This window comes from Branchiostoma floridae, chromosome 5, assembly GCF_000003815.2.
Source record: "Branchiostoma floridae strain S238N-H82 chromosome 5, Bfl_VNyyK, whole genome shotgun sequence".
NCBI lineage: Eukaryota > Metazoa > Chordata > Leptocardii > Amphioxiformes > Branchiostomatidae > Branchiostoma > Branchiostoma floridae.
Window position 1 is genome coordinate 262080 of NC_049983.1, and position 15202 is coordinate 277281.

A 15202-nucleotide genomic window follows, 5' to 3' on the forward strand; every position below is an offset into this window, starting at 1 on the left:
CTGGAAGAGATAGCGCCAACAGTTTAGAGACAAACGATATGTCAAAACCACACGGAACGAACACAAGCGGCAACCCGCGCCATTTTTCAAACGCTACGTTAAACCACAAGCTGTGAGAAACACTGATTTTTCTCTAGTGTTCTCCACAAAATCACGGTACAAGTGCTCAAAGACGACACCACGACATATCTACTCCTGTTGTGCGCCGTTACCAGTCGGTTCGAGCTCCATAACTGTGTTTTCTTGACGTGAATTTTGCGGGAAACAGCGCTCAGTCCCCACTCGAGTGCTCCGCCATGATTTTGCTCATTGACAGCAGTGTATTACATCCGGTGTAGCGGCCCATGCGGTCCACCGCCTTTTACCATCCCGGAAGAGCAATAATTAGTCCCTAGAAACAATTTTATCAGTGACGTTAGGAATCAAAGATGTCAAAATCTTACAGTACTCTTATGTGGGAATCTGTTATCATTTTCCAACATATGATTAATGATTTAAAAGGGTGAGGTTAGGGAAACGTTACGTGTAAATGGGTGAGGACAATTTTACAGCGACACACTGACGATTTTCAAGCAGATATTGGGTGGAAGATCGTGCGTTTGTTTATTCGTAATAATTAGGTTTTCAGTGGATGCAAGGCAGAGAAGCCAGGCTGTAAGAAAACGACAACAATCTTCCACCGGTAACATCTGCTTGGAGATAAGGATATTTGATCCGCCCGGGCCCAGCGCACTCTGAGCACGCGCGCCAAGACTTGTCCAATGGCTTCATACCCAGAATACGCCGGGCATGCCTCACATATTTCGCCGCACGTTCTGCTGAGCGGACGGGAACAGAAATCGTTGGAAATAAATGTATATAATCTAAAAATTCAAGGATTCCATCGTGCCCCTACAACACGTCTCCCGTTAATATTATGACGAACAGTCCCCAAGTGACATACAAGGAACGGGATACTCCTATCTAAACATCGTCCTAGCATCGCCTGATATGGGGAGTCTAGGACCCAGGAATAACCCTATACGCCCATATTTGTATCTCAACAACGTACTCGCTTAAAGAACGGAAAATAACGCCTACATCAAAACCCAAAGCGTTCAATAAACGCAGGGCCATTTTCTACGACATCCGAAATCAAAGAAATGCGATGCCGCGATTGCTTTGGCTGTGAATACGGCGATAACAAATTAAATTGCAATGAATTTTGGCTGGCGCTAGGCAAGAGAGCGAGGGGAGTGCATGGTGAATCACTCACAACTACCTCCACTCTATCTCCATCAAGGTACCCACTAAACCAGCGCTAAGAAATGATCTAATATTTCACCCATCTCCCAAACCCTACATGACATGCAGATTTTGTGGTAATCGCTAAAAAGAAAGCACTGTACCTCAGCCTCGTAGACGAGAGTGTGGGAGCAGCCATCTTGCATTTTTCCAATAGCAGAATTAATAATAGATTTGCCAAAATGAGGTCAATCTCCATACACTTTTTATATGCTCATGAATATTCAAGAGCACAATCACACCCCTGTGTCACTCAACGTGATAGCGAACGCCTGCCTTTTCGGTCCGGTTATCGGAGGAAATGTTTGGACATGGCCGCCCGTTTTCTAATTGGCTTCATCGCGGGTACGAGGAGGCGTTGTTGACAGGCGCTTTTGGAGCCTTCCCTAGCCTTAGCGCTGTCATCTGCCAGATGACTGCTTAAATATTGATGAAGATTCACGCTTGGGTGCACACATCTACAGCTAGATGGCGTTTGGGGGTCGACAATACTGGGAACTGCACAACCCGATAACAGCGATTGATGGATATTGCTCTGTCTCAAAACACGCGTGCAGTCAGTAAATACAAACAAACGTTAACGAGAAAATATACAACCAAGAATATTAATAAGAGAAGCTCGGCTTTGCACAAGTTATATATGTCCCGACTGTATGAGGTATTGAAATTGTGAGGCTCGTTTAGGGAAATCTTGGTGTGCCCTCTAGTTTCGCATCGTGGAATTGACTTGTCAATATCTGACTTCTTCAGTGAATTGCCCGATGTAAAATAATGGCGTTCCCAGTCGAAGATCAGAAAGGATCTCTTTTGGCACCTAGCCGAAATCATCTGAAGGTGTGCTGCTGGGCACAAAAGTGCCATTCTGAGATTTTTAGCATCAATTTCCAATCGACGTGGTATTTCTTGTGTTTGAGATTTACTTATAATATTTACTCCCTTCCTAGTTAAGCAATTGGACTTGGAATACTTATGGAAAATTTGCCGTTACAAAACGCAATCGATGTATATTGGAAGGAATACTCAGCCGCAAGATCTAGAATGCGATTTGAAGTCAATGAACCCAATTTGAATATCTCTCAATCGGTACTGACTCAGAAGCTGTATTGATTGCTTTTGTAATTGTGAAAACGGGTATCGCGTTGGAAGAGATCTTTCTGTTATCAGTAATTCTTCACAACTTCGAGTGCCTTCAATATCTTATCTTTACATTCATGGTTAATATTTTTTGTTTTGGCTCATTTGGAGCAAAGTAGTGGTTTAGAGTCAATTCCACATTACCAAGTGGGTGTTTCTTGCATTTTCTTCTTAGCTTTAAGCTTTGTAACAGTCTAACGTCTAATTGAGTGACTGTTTAGAACAATTTCAAACATTTTTTTTTTTCTATTTTCCTTTTGGACAGACGAGGACAATGTGGCACTGCACTCAAGTTTTTTATATTAACAGTGCCACATACACGGTACAGACAGAAGGTAAAGGTAGTCTTTTACCTCCCCGACCGAAGTCAGGTACCCATTTTTACACCTGGGTGAAGTGAGGAAGGTCATGTCAAGTGCCTTTCCCAAGGGCACAACGTCGGGGGCACGGTGAGGATCGAACTAGGAACCTATAGATTCCGAGCCGAACGCTCTACCAGTTACGCCACGCCCGACGCCGTTTCAAACATTTTTTGACGTTCTAAATATTTCAGCTGTATTACTACATATGTAAGAAACATTTAAGATTTAAATACATTATTTGTGTTGGTTTCTAAACTGTTCCAACATAGTTTCATCTATTGTAAGAGTGTGCCAATGAATGACCAGACAGTCCGTTAAAAAGATTCCAGTTCGTTTTCTCGCCCGTGCTATATCATCATTAAGCTATCTAATTTACATACCAGAACCATAACGATCCGTCAACCCTTTCTAGTTCTTGCTCGAGTTATTCTCTTCCAAAGTATGAAACGTAACCAGCTCCTACAGTTCTGAAAATAGCAGTTAGGGGGCCCAAACCTACAGCACTTATTCTCTGCCCTAAGAAATATCCACAGCTCAAAATCACGACCATGCATATATATATGCCATGTCCACTGACTGTTGTAGTACCGTAACAAGCCGCTAGTGGTCCACAATCTAGCCATTTGAACAAGGCCATATCAAGTCCTATCTGTATACAAAAATATCAATACAATCCATTCAGACATTTTCCAAGTATGCTGTTCATCCACAAATACATACACACTAGGGGTGGGTACCGGTACAGAAAATTCAGGTCCAGGTCCGGTTCAGGTCCAAAGGATCAGGTCCAGGTCCGAATGCCTGATGAAATAAACTGTTAATTTTCTAATAGGTCCAACAACCGGTCCACCTAATTTTTTCAGGTCCGGTTTTTCTGGACCGGTCCAATATGAAAAACCGGTTTTGTACCAGTACGCTGTACCGGTACCCAGCCCTGATACACACGATTACACAAACATTACCAAAAACATAATAACCTTCTTAGCAAAGGTAAAAATGAATGCGCGCGTGCTTTGTGTCAAGTTCCCAGTCGTATCATCGATAAAAGCAGCATTCAATATAAAACAATGAATGAACAATGGGGATATCTTGTTTCAACTTTTTATATCGTCAATGTTTATACAAATTAAGGTACTAGTACCTACCAGGCTCCACAAGTCGCAAACTGTACCCCTCTGCCATCTAACTAACTCCTCTGGTGTGTTTTTTTTTGTCTTATTTGGCCAATTTCTACTATTATATATTTTACAGTGACCTGTGGAACCTGGTAAAGGCTATGTACTAGTACTACTGTCACTGTACAACAATGATGTGAAAGTGATCGAGAGATCATCTATAATCATAAGGTGTCCCTCACTATTCTGTTATTGTTGTTTTTAAAGTTATAACTTTTCTAAGAGGATGTTCTGATCCTAATTGCTAGTTATCAATGTATAATACATATGGCTATTGCACGAACCCTAGCGAGGGTTCCTTGTATGTATCTAAGTCGCGCTGGCATTCAGTTTATGTATCTGTGTGTATACAGTATAGGGAGGCGGGGTGGTACACAGTAACTTTTGGGGAGTGCACACACATAGAAACGCAATTCTCTCATCACTAAACCAACATCAAAACAGATCTATTATGCATGGATTGTTCGGGAAAAATAGTTGTGCTTACAATTTTCTATATTGGAAAACAACTTTACAACATTTTCATTACTCAAATTGTCGGTCGACCAAAAATAGGCTAGGGTTAGCAAGCTTATGCTAGAGTAGGGTATAACGGCAAACACAAACACTTTTTTTTCATTCTTTGACAAAGAAAATGTGTCCTCCTCCCTAGCTTTAGAGTCCCGACCTGTGTTTAGATAATCAATCTTTAAGAAGATGTAACGTTAATGCTATGGGCTTCTACGTTTTTGCTCCTTCAAGTTGTGTGTTATATGAACAAGTTTATTTGCAAAATAATACCCGAAGACTAATTGCAGGAACATTCTCGAGGAAACAAAATACAATGCAGTACATAGCAGTAATGTCTATTCAGCTGAAGTTGCATCTTATTATTGGATTTGACTTCTTCTTAGAAGGCAGTGGTTAATGAACTGTCCCACACCCTGCAAAATAAGTGGGTTTGTGATAGTGTCATTTTATATGATAGTGTCATTTCTGCGTCCTCTTTTTTCCTATTCTCAAAAAAAAGGAAGCCAAAATTCACCTCCTCCGAGGCTCCACGCAAATCCGGAACTTTCGGACTCATAGAAGAAGACCTTTATTGCTTGACAATTGTATGTGATACAATATATGGTAACAACTATTACACAAAGTACAAAACAAGGGTATAGGATATATATTTCTCATATTACCGCTAAAGTCCAGCATGTGTTGGTTTGTGTAAAACTCGCTATGTACTACCGCAAAATTAAAACGTGCTATTTTGTCAAGCCTTTGGTCAAACTGCCCTTATGAGTATTCTCAGTCCTTCGAGCCATTGCATATACCTTCTTTGATCGTTCTTGTCAATATATCAAACAATATCAATGAAACATCGACTACTTCAGCCGAGTCTTCCACGATGAACAAGACAACCTACAGGTGCCTCGTACAAATTAAGACTAGTAGCCTGGAGTCCAGTCTTGTTCGCTTTAGAGTCCGCTTCGGGAGCGAACTAAGGCAAACAATGCTGGCCTCCAGGCTAACAAGTAATGACTTGTTCTATCACAAATACCATATCTCTGGCACGTAATAGTATGCTTTTCTAAAAGCAGACATCCGTATGATATAGGTTTTGATACAAGCTGTTTTTCAATGGATGCGTAGCCTTACATAATGTATGGTTCTCCTATATCCTATCACAAATACCATATCGATCGCCCACTTCTATGTCCATGTTATTGGCACGCATATGTAATGCTCTTCTCTAAGCAAATGTTTTTTTTTTGGGGGGGGGGGGGGTAGCTAGCAGTGATCGCAATCTTAAAAGTTTCCCTCCTGCTTGAAGAATGACTTTAAAGTTTCCTTGAATAAGTAGGAAAGCGAAGGCGTACTACGTCATCAATAATGGGCAACACGTGTATACCCGTGTGTAACGTAAGGTGATTGGTGATAGATATTTCACGTTTACGTGAGTAAAACAACGTTTCCTTCGGCTTTGCAAATGTACGAAGGTTCTTGGCCTTTGTTGATAAGACCATGTTGATTTGATCATATGGATGATATCCTCTGGCGAACCCCAAATTTGCTTCGAGCGCGCAAAAAAAAAAAAGTTGAACAAAAAACTTCATTATGAAATCTAAGTGGTCTAGAAGGTTGAACAAATGACACAGGGTATGGTATACCGAACAACGCATCCTTCATTTTTGCTCTTTTACATGTTCTTCTATTACCTTGGAATTGACCTTGCCATTCTATGACATTAGTAGACTGTCAACAAAAGTGTAACAAGCCAGATGGACTATGTTCGGACACGTATTGAGGATGCCAACCAACACACCTGCCCAACAGGCCTTGGAATTTGCCTTGATTGGTTCCAACACCTACGAAGCCCGAAAAGGAAGGCACTGCAAGAACCTTCTGGGCTTACTGAGGGCAGACCTCAAAGAAAGAGGACTCGGGCCATTACGGTCAGAAAGGAAACTAAGGGAGCTCAGGGAGCTGGCAATGAAAAGGACGAAGTGGAAAGAGTTGAAGAAAGACTGATTGCAGCTGCAGAGTGTCCAGACCACTGCAGCAGCAGGACACAGTGGACTACTACTAGTAGACGTTTTCCGATATCTTTTCAGTCTACGGCATATCTTTGCAATGTTCTCCTTAATTTCAGTTGCTTTGTACGATTTACAGTATGGTTGAAAACTTCTTCTTTATTTAATTTTTGGAAGCGGCCAAAAATTGATGCGCGCGCGGATGTCATCCATAGAATCAAGTCAAAATGGATTACGCCTTAAGCCACAGCAAGTAAATTTTATGGATGACATCATTAAAAAAATCCCTTTCGGTGATGGTCAGATAGACCAAATTGGGCAAACATGTCGTGTTGTAGCCTAATAGTCATACTTGTAGAAGCGACAATAGGGAGGTAGCCATATAGTTGCAGAAGTGAAACTTGTTCGATAGTTGCAAAAGTGCAACCAAAAGGGGTGGGTATCGGTACAGAAAATTCAGGTCCAGGTCCGGTTCAGGTCCAGAGGATTAGGTCCAAGTCCGTACATGAACCTAGACCTGATTCAGTATGTGAAGACTTGTAAATGAACGCATCCTCCTAACGCCCGGTCCCCAACGGCACTACCTTATGGGGCCCTGCTGTCCCAGGCCCTACCTACGGGTATTATGATTGTCGCCACAAACAAGCTGTCAACCAATCAGAGAACAGGCCTTCCTTGGGCTTCATTTTGTCGGAAGCTGTCTCGCAAAGGCCGCTGGGAAGCTATCAGCCAATCATGTTACGTATTACCATGACTTTGTTTGCTCACCATGCCAACGCCCGATCCCCAACGGCTGACTGCCCATATAAGGGCAAGCTCATTAATATGTAATAAGTAGGGCGGGTAATACCGCCGGCAAAAGGGAAGGAAAGCAGAGTACAGTCAGGAATAAATGACTGACGGTACTCTGCTGTAGGAGAATGAAATGAACGACACTCTACTTGATGTATCGCCCGTGTCATTTTCTTCGCCCGTTAGGACCCGAAACGTGTAAAAGTCGGTTCATAGTATCTGTTTATTTTCTATTAGGTCCAACCTCCGGCTACCGAATTTTTTCAGGTTAATTTTTTTTCGGACCGGTCCAACAAAAGAACAAAACGGTTTTGTACTGGTACGATGTACCCGTACCCACCCCTACCAACCAATATGGAAGCCATGAATGTAGTTGCCAACTTGGCAAGTGATACCAGTGTACCACAATAGTGTCACTTTTACTACACTAGTTCACTTCTTTAATACAGGAATGAATACGTTGTTAGTTGTGATGCCACGTTTTGTCACTTCAAATCTTGTTACGACGTTTATGGTGTCTATCTTTAAAATTTAGCTATGTCGTTTTTTTTTGTTTTTTTTTTTGTTTTCGCGCTATCTCATTATTTTTGCATCCTGCATAGGATGTCATCCATAAATTTTACTATCAATATTCAAATTTATCTGATTTCTTATAGACAATGTCTCTTTCTTAGGACATTAGAAATATACGAGGATTCTTTCTTGGTCATTCTTGATAAGTATTGAGACCTTAACCGCTGAAAATGTTGGTGCTTATGACATCGATGACGTCAGAGCGTGGGAACTAAGTGAAAGTACAATTTCAAATCTTCCCGCCAAGTTGTAACCCGAGTCGCACATGCGCCCAAGGTGATCCAAGATGGCGTCCAGTGCTGAGAGTCAGATGAACCTCGCCGCGCTCCAACAGCGCGATCCTTACATCACAAACATCATAGATACCGCCAGTCAGGTCGCCCTGTACACCTTTAGCGCCAAGAAAAACGAGTGGGTAAGTCTTGAAGGGCGTTACAGCTTCCAGTGTTGTGGTGGGGCCCGTGGCTTTCTCAGCGTGTGCTCTCTCTCTGCGTGTTTTCAGTCTGTGATAATTTTGTGTGAACCTCATGAAAAAAAGACCGATCGCGGATGCCTCCTAGCGTTCAAACGTGTTTAATTCAGCCCAGAATTTAATTTGCACGCTCCTGTAATTTTTCAGAGCTTTTAGATTTCACCAGCCTGATCCTATCCAACTTTGAGCGCCAATAAAAAAGACTAACAGGTTGGCAAAACTGAAAGATTTATTGTAAGCACAAGGGAATCGTTCGGATCAATCTAACCTAGCGGTTTTGGTTAGAACTGCACTTATCGACTGGAAAGCTTGTTTTGACAGATTGATTGATGTAAAAATAGGTTTCTCTACTAATTGTATAATTGAGACCAATTTAAGGTTGCCAGAGGTAGATTAGAATTGGTGAGGTCATGCATTTTTATTGTCAGTCCCCAATTCAGATATTGAGAAAATTGGCATTTTTGGTAATAGAATTATGTATTTCTTTAATTGATACCAACCTGTTAAGAATATAAGATTCTACTAAAATCAAAATTCCTCAAGACGATTTCCCAGATGTATATTTCATCAAAATCATTTGGTGAATATTCTAAATATTTGTATTTTTTAAATGTCGTCATGTAACGTTTACACTTACAGTAGTGTTTTTTCTTATACAGAATGCAAAAGATATTTTCAATTAAGACAATTGCAAAATATCAGTCATGATGAAAATGATCGAATTTACATTTTTAATCACTTGGTTTTGTCTTATTGTATATCCTACAGTGAATGTCCTATACCATTTATTCTTAGGCTGAAAAATAAAAACTGCTTTCTATGATAACCGATGATAAATTCAGGCTATTAATGTGGAAAAAAAATGGGGTCAATCTGATGAATCAATTTTGGTTTTACCGCAATGAAAATAAGCCCATGTTATGTGGCATGTACCAGAATATAACCTGTAGTCCAAATGGCTCTAGCTAAAATGTCTAATTGAGAACACTGAGAATGGGGAGGGCCCAGGTACTGCCTCCAGTATTATACAGGAATGGAAGGGGCTTTTCCCCGCTGAATTATCGGAGATGGGATTTTGGTTACCTTGGCAATGGCGAGATGGATGGGTCCGATAGGAGGTCTCTAGAAGCGGTATCTATCGTGCTGGGGCTCCCGCGGCCGGTGGCGGCGGTACGGCGATATTGATGAGGGTGCGATACCGGAAGCACGGTCAGAGGAGCGGTTTGTTGCCCGGCCCTTTCGGTGGCCCCCCCGCGCTGCCCCCCAGCTAGATGTGGAAACAGCCCATTCTACAAATCCAATACCAACATGCCCGGGAAATGCCTCGGCACTGATCAATTCATCCCCACAAATATTCAGCCGTATCAATATTTAACGGTGCTGGAAAACGCAGCTCTGGGAGGGAGGGGTCCCATAGGTGTTGCACACAATCCTATCAGCATCATTTATTGGGTGCCAAAGATGGGTTTTCTCCTAGTACCCGATTTTCTCTTCACTCTCCTATATTATTATCACCACTGTATCTTCTACCACACCTGCAATGTCTGTATTCATGGATAGATGATGCAAATGGTGGAATTTGACATAATCAGTTGTTGATGTAGCTCGGTGGATAATATTTGTGTTGTCATCCAAGCACACGATGACACAGACGACCACTTGAGCTGGCCTCCCGATATTTATTGACATCATTCGGCTTGATTAAAGCTATAATGAACTTACAGCTCAGTTTTCAGGGCCCCATTTCGCAACCAACATCATTGGGTGGGGTATATACATATTCCCTCTCACAGTTGATTTTCTCTTATTTTTTTCCCTCTGTTCTACAGGAAAAAACGGACATAGAAGGGGCCCTGTTCGTCTATACCAGGTATTCCCCTCCCTGTCACCTTTTCGCATACTGTATACGGTGTTAATATCTGTATCTACTGGGTAGAAATATCAGTTAAGGTGTGTTAATGTTACCTGTCTGATGTACCCCTCGCTCGGGTGACCCGCGATGTCACCTGAATGCATAGCTGGAAGCACGGCAGCTCATTAATTCATCGGATCGCTCCGTGTCATCTCTGAATGGAACGGCAAATCTCTCCCGAGAATCGGCGTTACCCCCTCCGTATGGCGTTATCCTCTCCCGGGAAAATAATCCGCCGGCCCCCAAAAAGATATCAGCACTTGTCCGGGGAGGTTGGTGGCACTGGTTTATCCGGCTTCAAGATGGAGTGAGAATGGACTCCCGGTACCTTCCTTGGGGCCCAATCCAATGCGAGCAGGCATGCCAGCACACACCCACTTATAGACCTAGGAAATGCCGCCGCAAAACGCACCGCTAGCCCGTAGTAATATCAAGGAGACCAAACCTGGGAATGTACGTACCTTACATTGCCCCCGATGTCGTTTCAATCATTGTATCCCAACAGTGGCGCTCACAAGGCAGGGCAGCATACATTATGAGAAGGCGCCATTTTTACTATGGAGGGATGTGGCCTAATGTATGTGTGAGGCTATTAGGCTTTCTTTCTGCCAGCGGATAAATGATTGTCGCATCATATGTCAATCAATGCGCTTGCTTTGTTGGTAAGCAACAAGGGCAATATGGGTAACCTCAGCGCATGTAAATTGGATGGATGCTGGGCCGGCATCCATGTTCCGGGGCCGGGGAGAGATGGGGATCACTCACCACAGGGAGGTCGTGCGGGCCAGGGAAGCTGTGTAGCGGAGGCAGGTGGCTCCCATGCATAATGAACACCTCGCTGCCACAGTGATCAAATTTAATTTCGCAGCTTATCAAGGGAGCGGTGGATGCACTTATAGCCACAGCCTGCGATTGGTTTGAGGGTTGATCTATACCGTACCCCTCTTTTCTTTCCCGTACTTCGCTTTACTATAGGGTATTGTGTAGTTGTGAGGTATTCCTGATAGCAATAGATCAGGTCCCGGTAGACAGGGCCAGAGCAGGATGATCCCTAGCTTCAGTGCCTGCATAGTCGGACGATTGCCACCCAAACAGTAAGCAAATCTCCCTCACACAGACCGGTGAGCCCCCACCGGGGAGCGGGGCTCGACATTACGCATTCACGGCGCGGCGGCGGGCTCTACCGGAGTGCTGACGACAGGGCTCTCCTGACAGGGGAGGTCAGGCGCGGCACAATTTGCCCGGAGCCAGACAATGTTGTTATAGCACCTGACAACACCGGGGTCCCGCCAAGCTGCGACAGAGCGCGCTGTCAGCGTAGATCAACGTGACGGACTCGAGCAATCGAGTCTTAAACCGAACAACTGGTTCCTAACCGACAATGTCTCTAATTACTGTAAATCCAGAAATATTCGCGGTGGATTAATGTTCGCGATTTTACCGTGAACTTAAAACCACCTTGAACATTTTTCTATTATGGTATTAGACTGCAGTCTATCGTGTTACCGGGAAATTAAAACCACCGCGAAAAGTCCTTTGTCCCGCTACTGCGAAATTAAATCTCCGCGAACTTGAGTACAGTGAACGGTAGTAGTGTTTTCTTTAAAACAGCTTTAATATAATTAGTAGATCGGGGAGATTCTTTTTGAGGAAATCGTCACCTTTAGTTTGCTCTTACTTCAATGCCCTTACATCTAATAGGCTTTGAGCAGAAAGATGACCGGAGATAAACAAAATGCAATAGTTATATTTCTGCCATAAGTTGGTAACCTCTTTTATTTGCAATTTGAAAAGGTGTTCACATAATATTTGACATCTTACTGGGTAGACCAGACATTTGTTGACTCTTTTAGTTTTACAAATAAACACAGTTGTAAACAGTTGTTCCACAGTTCCAGTTTATTTGATATAGGCTTATAGTATAGATTTATGTTGATAAGAATTAAAGAATCTGATATGTACATGTAATATTAAAGCATACAACGTGTAATCCTTCATTTCCTGCAAGGCCATTTTGATTTGATTATATGGATGATATCCACACGCGCATCAATTTTTGTACGTTCCCCCAAGGCCACACCAATTTAATTTCTTGGTTCACGGATTTTTTCATAAAAAATATGGAGCGAGGGGGCGAAATAAAAATGAAAATAAAAATTGTAAAATGGTTGGGGTAAAGGTAACAGCTAATCCAAAACATAAAGAAAAAAAGTTTTCAGCTTGAAAAAAGTACAAAAACACTATTTTTGTATGGTAACAGCACCTGTACCCACACTTTAAGGAGCTTATAATATAAAGGCTAATTTGCTACACCAGAAAGTTGGTGAATGGCTTCATTAATGGTGAAAATTTGCTGAGTGGTAATTTTTATTTTTATTTTTTTTCCCAAAAAATAGGAGCGAGCGAATCCGTGAACCAAGAAATTAAATCGGTGTGGCCCAAAAAGTTTGATTCTGTAACTCGGACAAAGCAGCCAGAAAATGAGCAGATGTATACCGTAAAATAAAAACAACATGACATGGATACTAAAGTTGTATCCAAAGTCAAAGAAGAACATATGAAAAAACAAAAATGAAGATTCTATTGTTCGGTACACCATTATTCTGTGTGCTTACTTATTTAATTTGTTCAACTTTCTTGACCACTTAAATTTCGTGATGAAGACAACTTTTTTTTTTGCCAACAGTTCTAAGCTCTGATTGGTTCATGACAGAAGAAGAAGAAGAAAAAGAAACACCAGCAAAAGCAATTTATTTTTCCTCTGGTGGAAACATGATAATAACTAATGTAATTAGCTGCTAGGGGGCCCAAATTTATGTCACTTCTTCCTGAGCACCAGTGCTATCTAACACCCAAAGATTGTGACCATAACTTGTTCAGAACACGAGATAAGAAACCTGGAAGTTGCGCTGCAGTACCAAGGGAAGCCGCTAGGGGGCCCAATATCTAATCTTTTCTAGCTTTCGTCATAACCCACCAAGACACCAAGTTTGAAACCAGTCCACCCAGCCGTTCTTGAGTTATCTTGTTTACAGGCGTGCGCGCGCACACACACACACACACACACACACACACACACACACACATACACACACACAGATGCTAGTGAAAATATAACCTGTATGATATGTCATGAGGTAATCATATGTGCACAGTGCAAAGGATTAGTCAGCACCCCTCCCCTGCCCTGAATCACCCATTCACACGTTGTCACCCCGCGGTCGGTCCCATGACAGCCGCCCTTTGGGGGAATAATGCCGCTCTCCTGTTTTACGGCAGCGGGAGGGAGAGAGAGAGAGTTACCCCTGAATAATTAATGACTTCCACCTGGAGCCAGGTGAAACACCTGTGGCAGCCGGAAGGCCGCGGCGAATAAATTTCATGGATGTAATCACCTGCATACTCCAGATCTCAATGAGGTTGGAAACAAAACGTGATGGGCAACAACAAAAAACTACGTTTTCAAAATAGAAACCAAATGTTGTAAGAAAGAATTCGAGGGAAAAAATGTGATATGACAACCTTCTTTTCATTTTTTGGACGGTCTGTTCATTGAAAACTAATATTAATAAGTCTGTTATTCCTGGATTGAAGTGGTGCAGAAAGTGACACTGTAGTGTGATAGGCAGTCACCAACTGCAAGGGTAGGTCACTAATGTTACTTCTAAAACTAAATTATACACTCATGGTTACATGTACCACTCTGGTGTCACTTCTACATGTACACTCAATGCTACTTCACTAGTGTCACTTCTATAACTACGCTCAAGGCAACCTCATGGCATTTTCCCCATTTTCAGTATTGTCATGTTGACCATCTCCAAAAGGGAAAAAAATTTTCAATTTTTTTGTGAAATCAGCCAAAAATCAATGCGCACATCAACGTCATCCACAAATTTAACTTGCTGTAGCCTAATGACAGGGTGTGCCCCTCTTCTGTCTCATCTTGTTGTGAGAGGCTCAGCGTGAGAGCGATAGCCCGCGAGAGAAGCCGTCAGATTTCTGCCGAGATTTGACAGATACGAGTAGAACAGCAGGTGAAGTGAGGTGTGATCCATCACGAGGGTGTGGTTTCCAGAAATAAGGACGACGGTTGGACCTGGTTGGACCTACGTCACATTTCCAAACCGGGGCCCGGCCGAAAGTATGATATAAAAGGCACTAACCTACACAAGACGTAAAGAGAATAGTCGTTGGCAATATCTGTGTATATTTTTGCGTAATTTCTCTCTTTTGTTTCTACAAGCAGCCCGGTATGGAAATATGACGTTAGCCTTGTCATGGGCTTCACAATTTTTGTCCAACTACAGGCTCATTCAATATAAGGGTATTTGACCACTTCTAGGCAGTGAACTAAAGGGATGGGTGGTGGGAATAACTATGCAAGGAGATAAAGGTGCACTTTGCTTTTGAAGGTTGAAAGATTGTATACAAGACAGGGCTCAAAATTCATTTTTGTGATTAGGTGCACTGGTGCACCCAGCTTAAAAAATTGGGTGCACCAAAAAATTTTTGGGTGCACCACTTAAATTAAAGTAATAACCTAATGGCAAAACCTAGTTACAAGCTATCAATTTCTTAAACAAGTACCATGACAGACATTTTTGTTACCTTTCTAACACTTAGATGTCAAGAATATGTATTACTAGTATACTTTGATATCTTTACATACATAAACCTAAAAATATTTAGGTGCACCCTGTGCACCCACAGAAAATAATTGGGTGCACAGCTTCAATTTTGGTTGCACCTGGGTGCACGTGCACCCGGTATTTCGAGCCCTGCAAGACAATACTGATTGAGAGAGTTTTGTAGTTTGATTGATTGATTGTTTGATTGATTTTAAAAGAAAGAAGAGCTACATGTACATGTGTTACATATTCAAAATCATTTTACACCAATTAGGTAGCTATTGAACTGAATCAGATGCATATTGTTGCAATCCTGATTAAATAGAATACCCCGAAAAATAGATCAATGTTTGCACTATT

The 15202-nt window shown here is 42.1% G+C and overlaps 2 protein-coding genes across 2 annotated transcripts in view; one reads left to right on the top strand and one right to left on the bottom strand.

The window, feature by feature from the left end:
- LOC118415799 (voltage-dependent L-type calcium channel subunit alpha-1D-like) overlaps positions 1–15202 on the bottom strand; it is a gene marked incomplete in the record, with an annotated part of 160687 nt that overhangs the window by 124636 nt on the left and 20849 nt on the right.
- Positions 8066–15202, top strand: part of LOC118415801 (mRNA-decapping enzyme 1A-like) — a 39922-nt gene continuing 32785 nt past the window's right edge. Inside the window, exons 1-2 of the mRNA XM_035820627.1 lie at positions 8066–8242; positions 10129–10169. Of these exons, the coding sequence (XP_035676520.1) occupies positions 8114–8242; positions 10129–10169 (170 nt within the window). The 5' untranslated portion in view covers positions 8066–8113. The remainder of the gene's footprint in view (positions 8243–10128; positions 10170–15202) is intronic.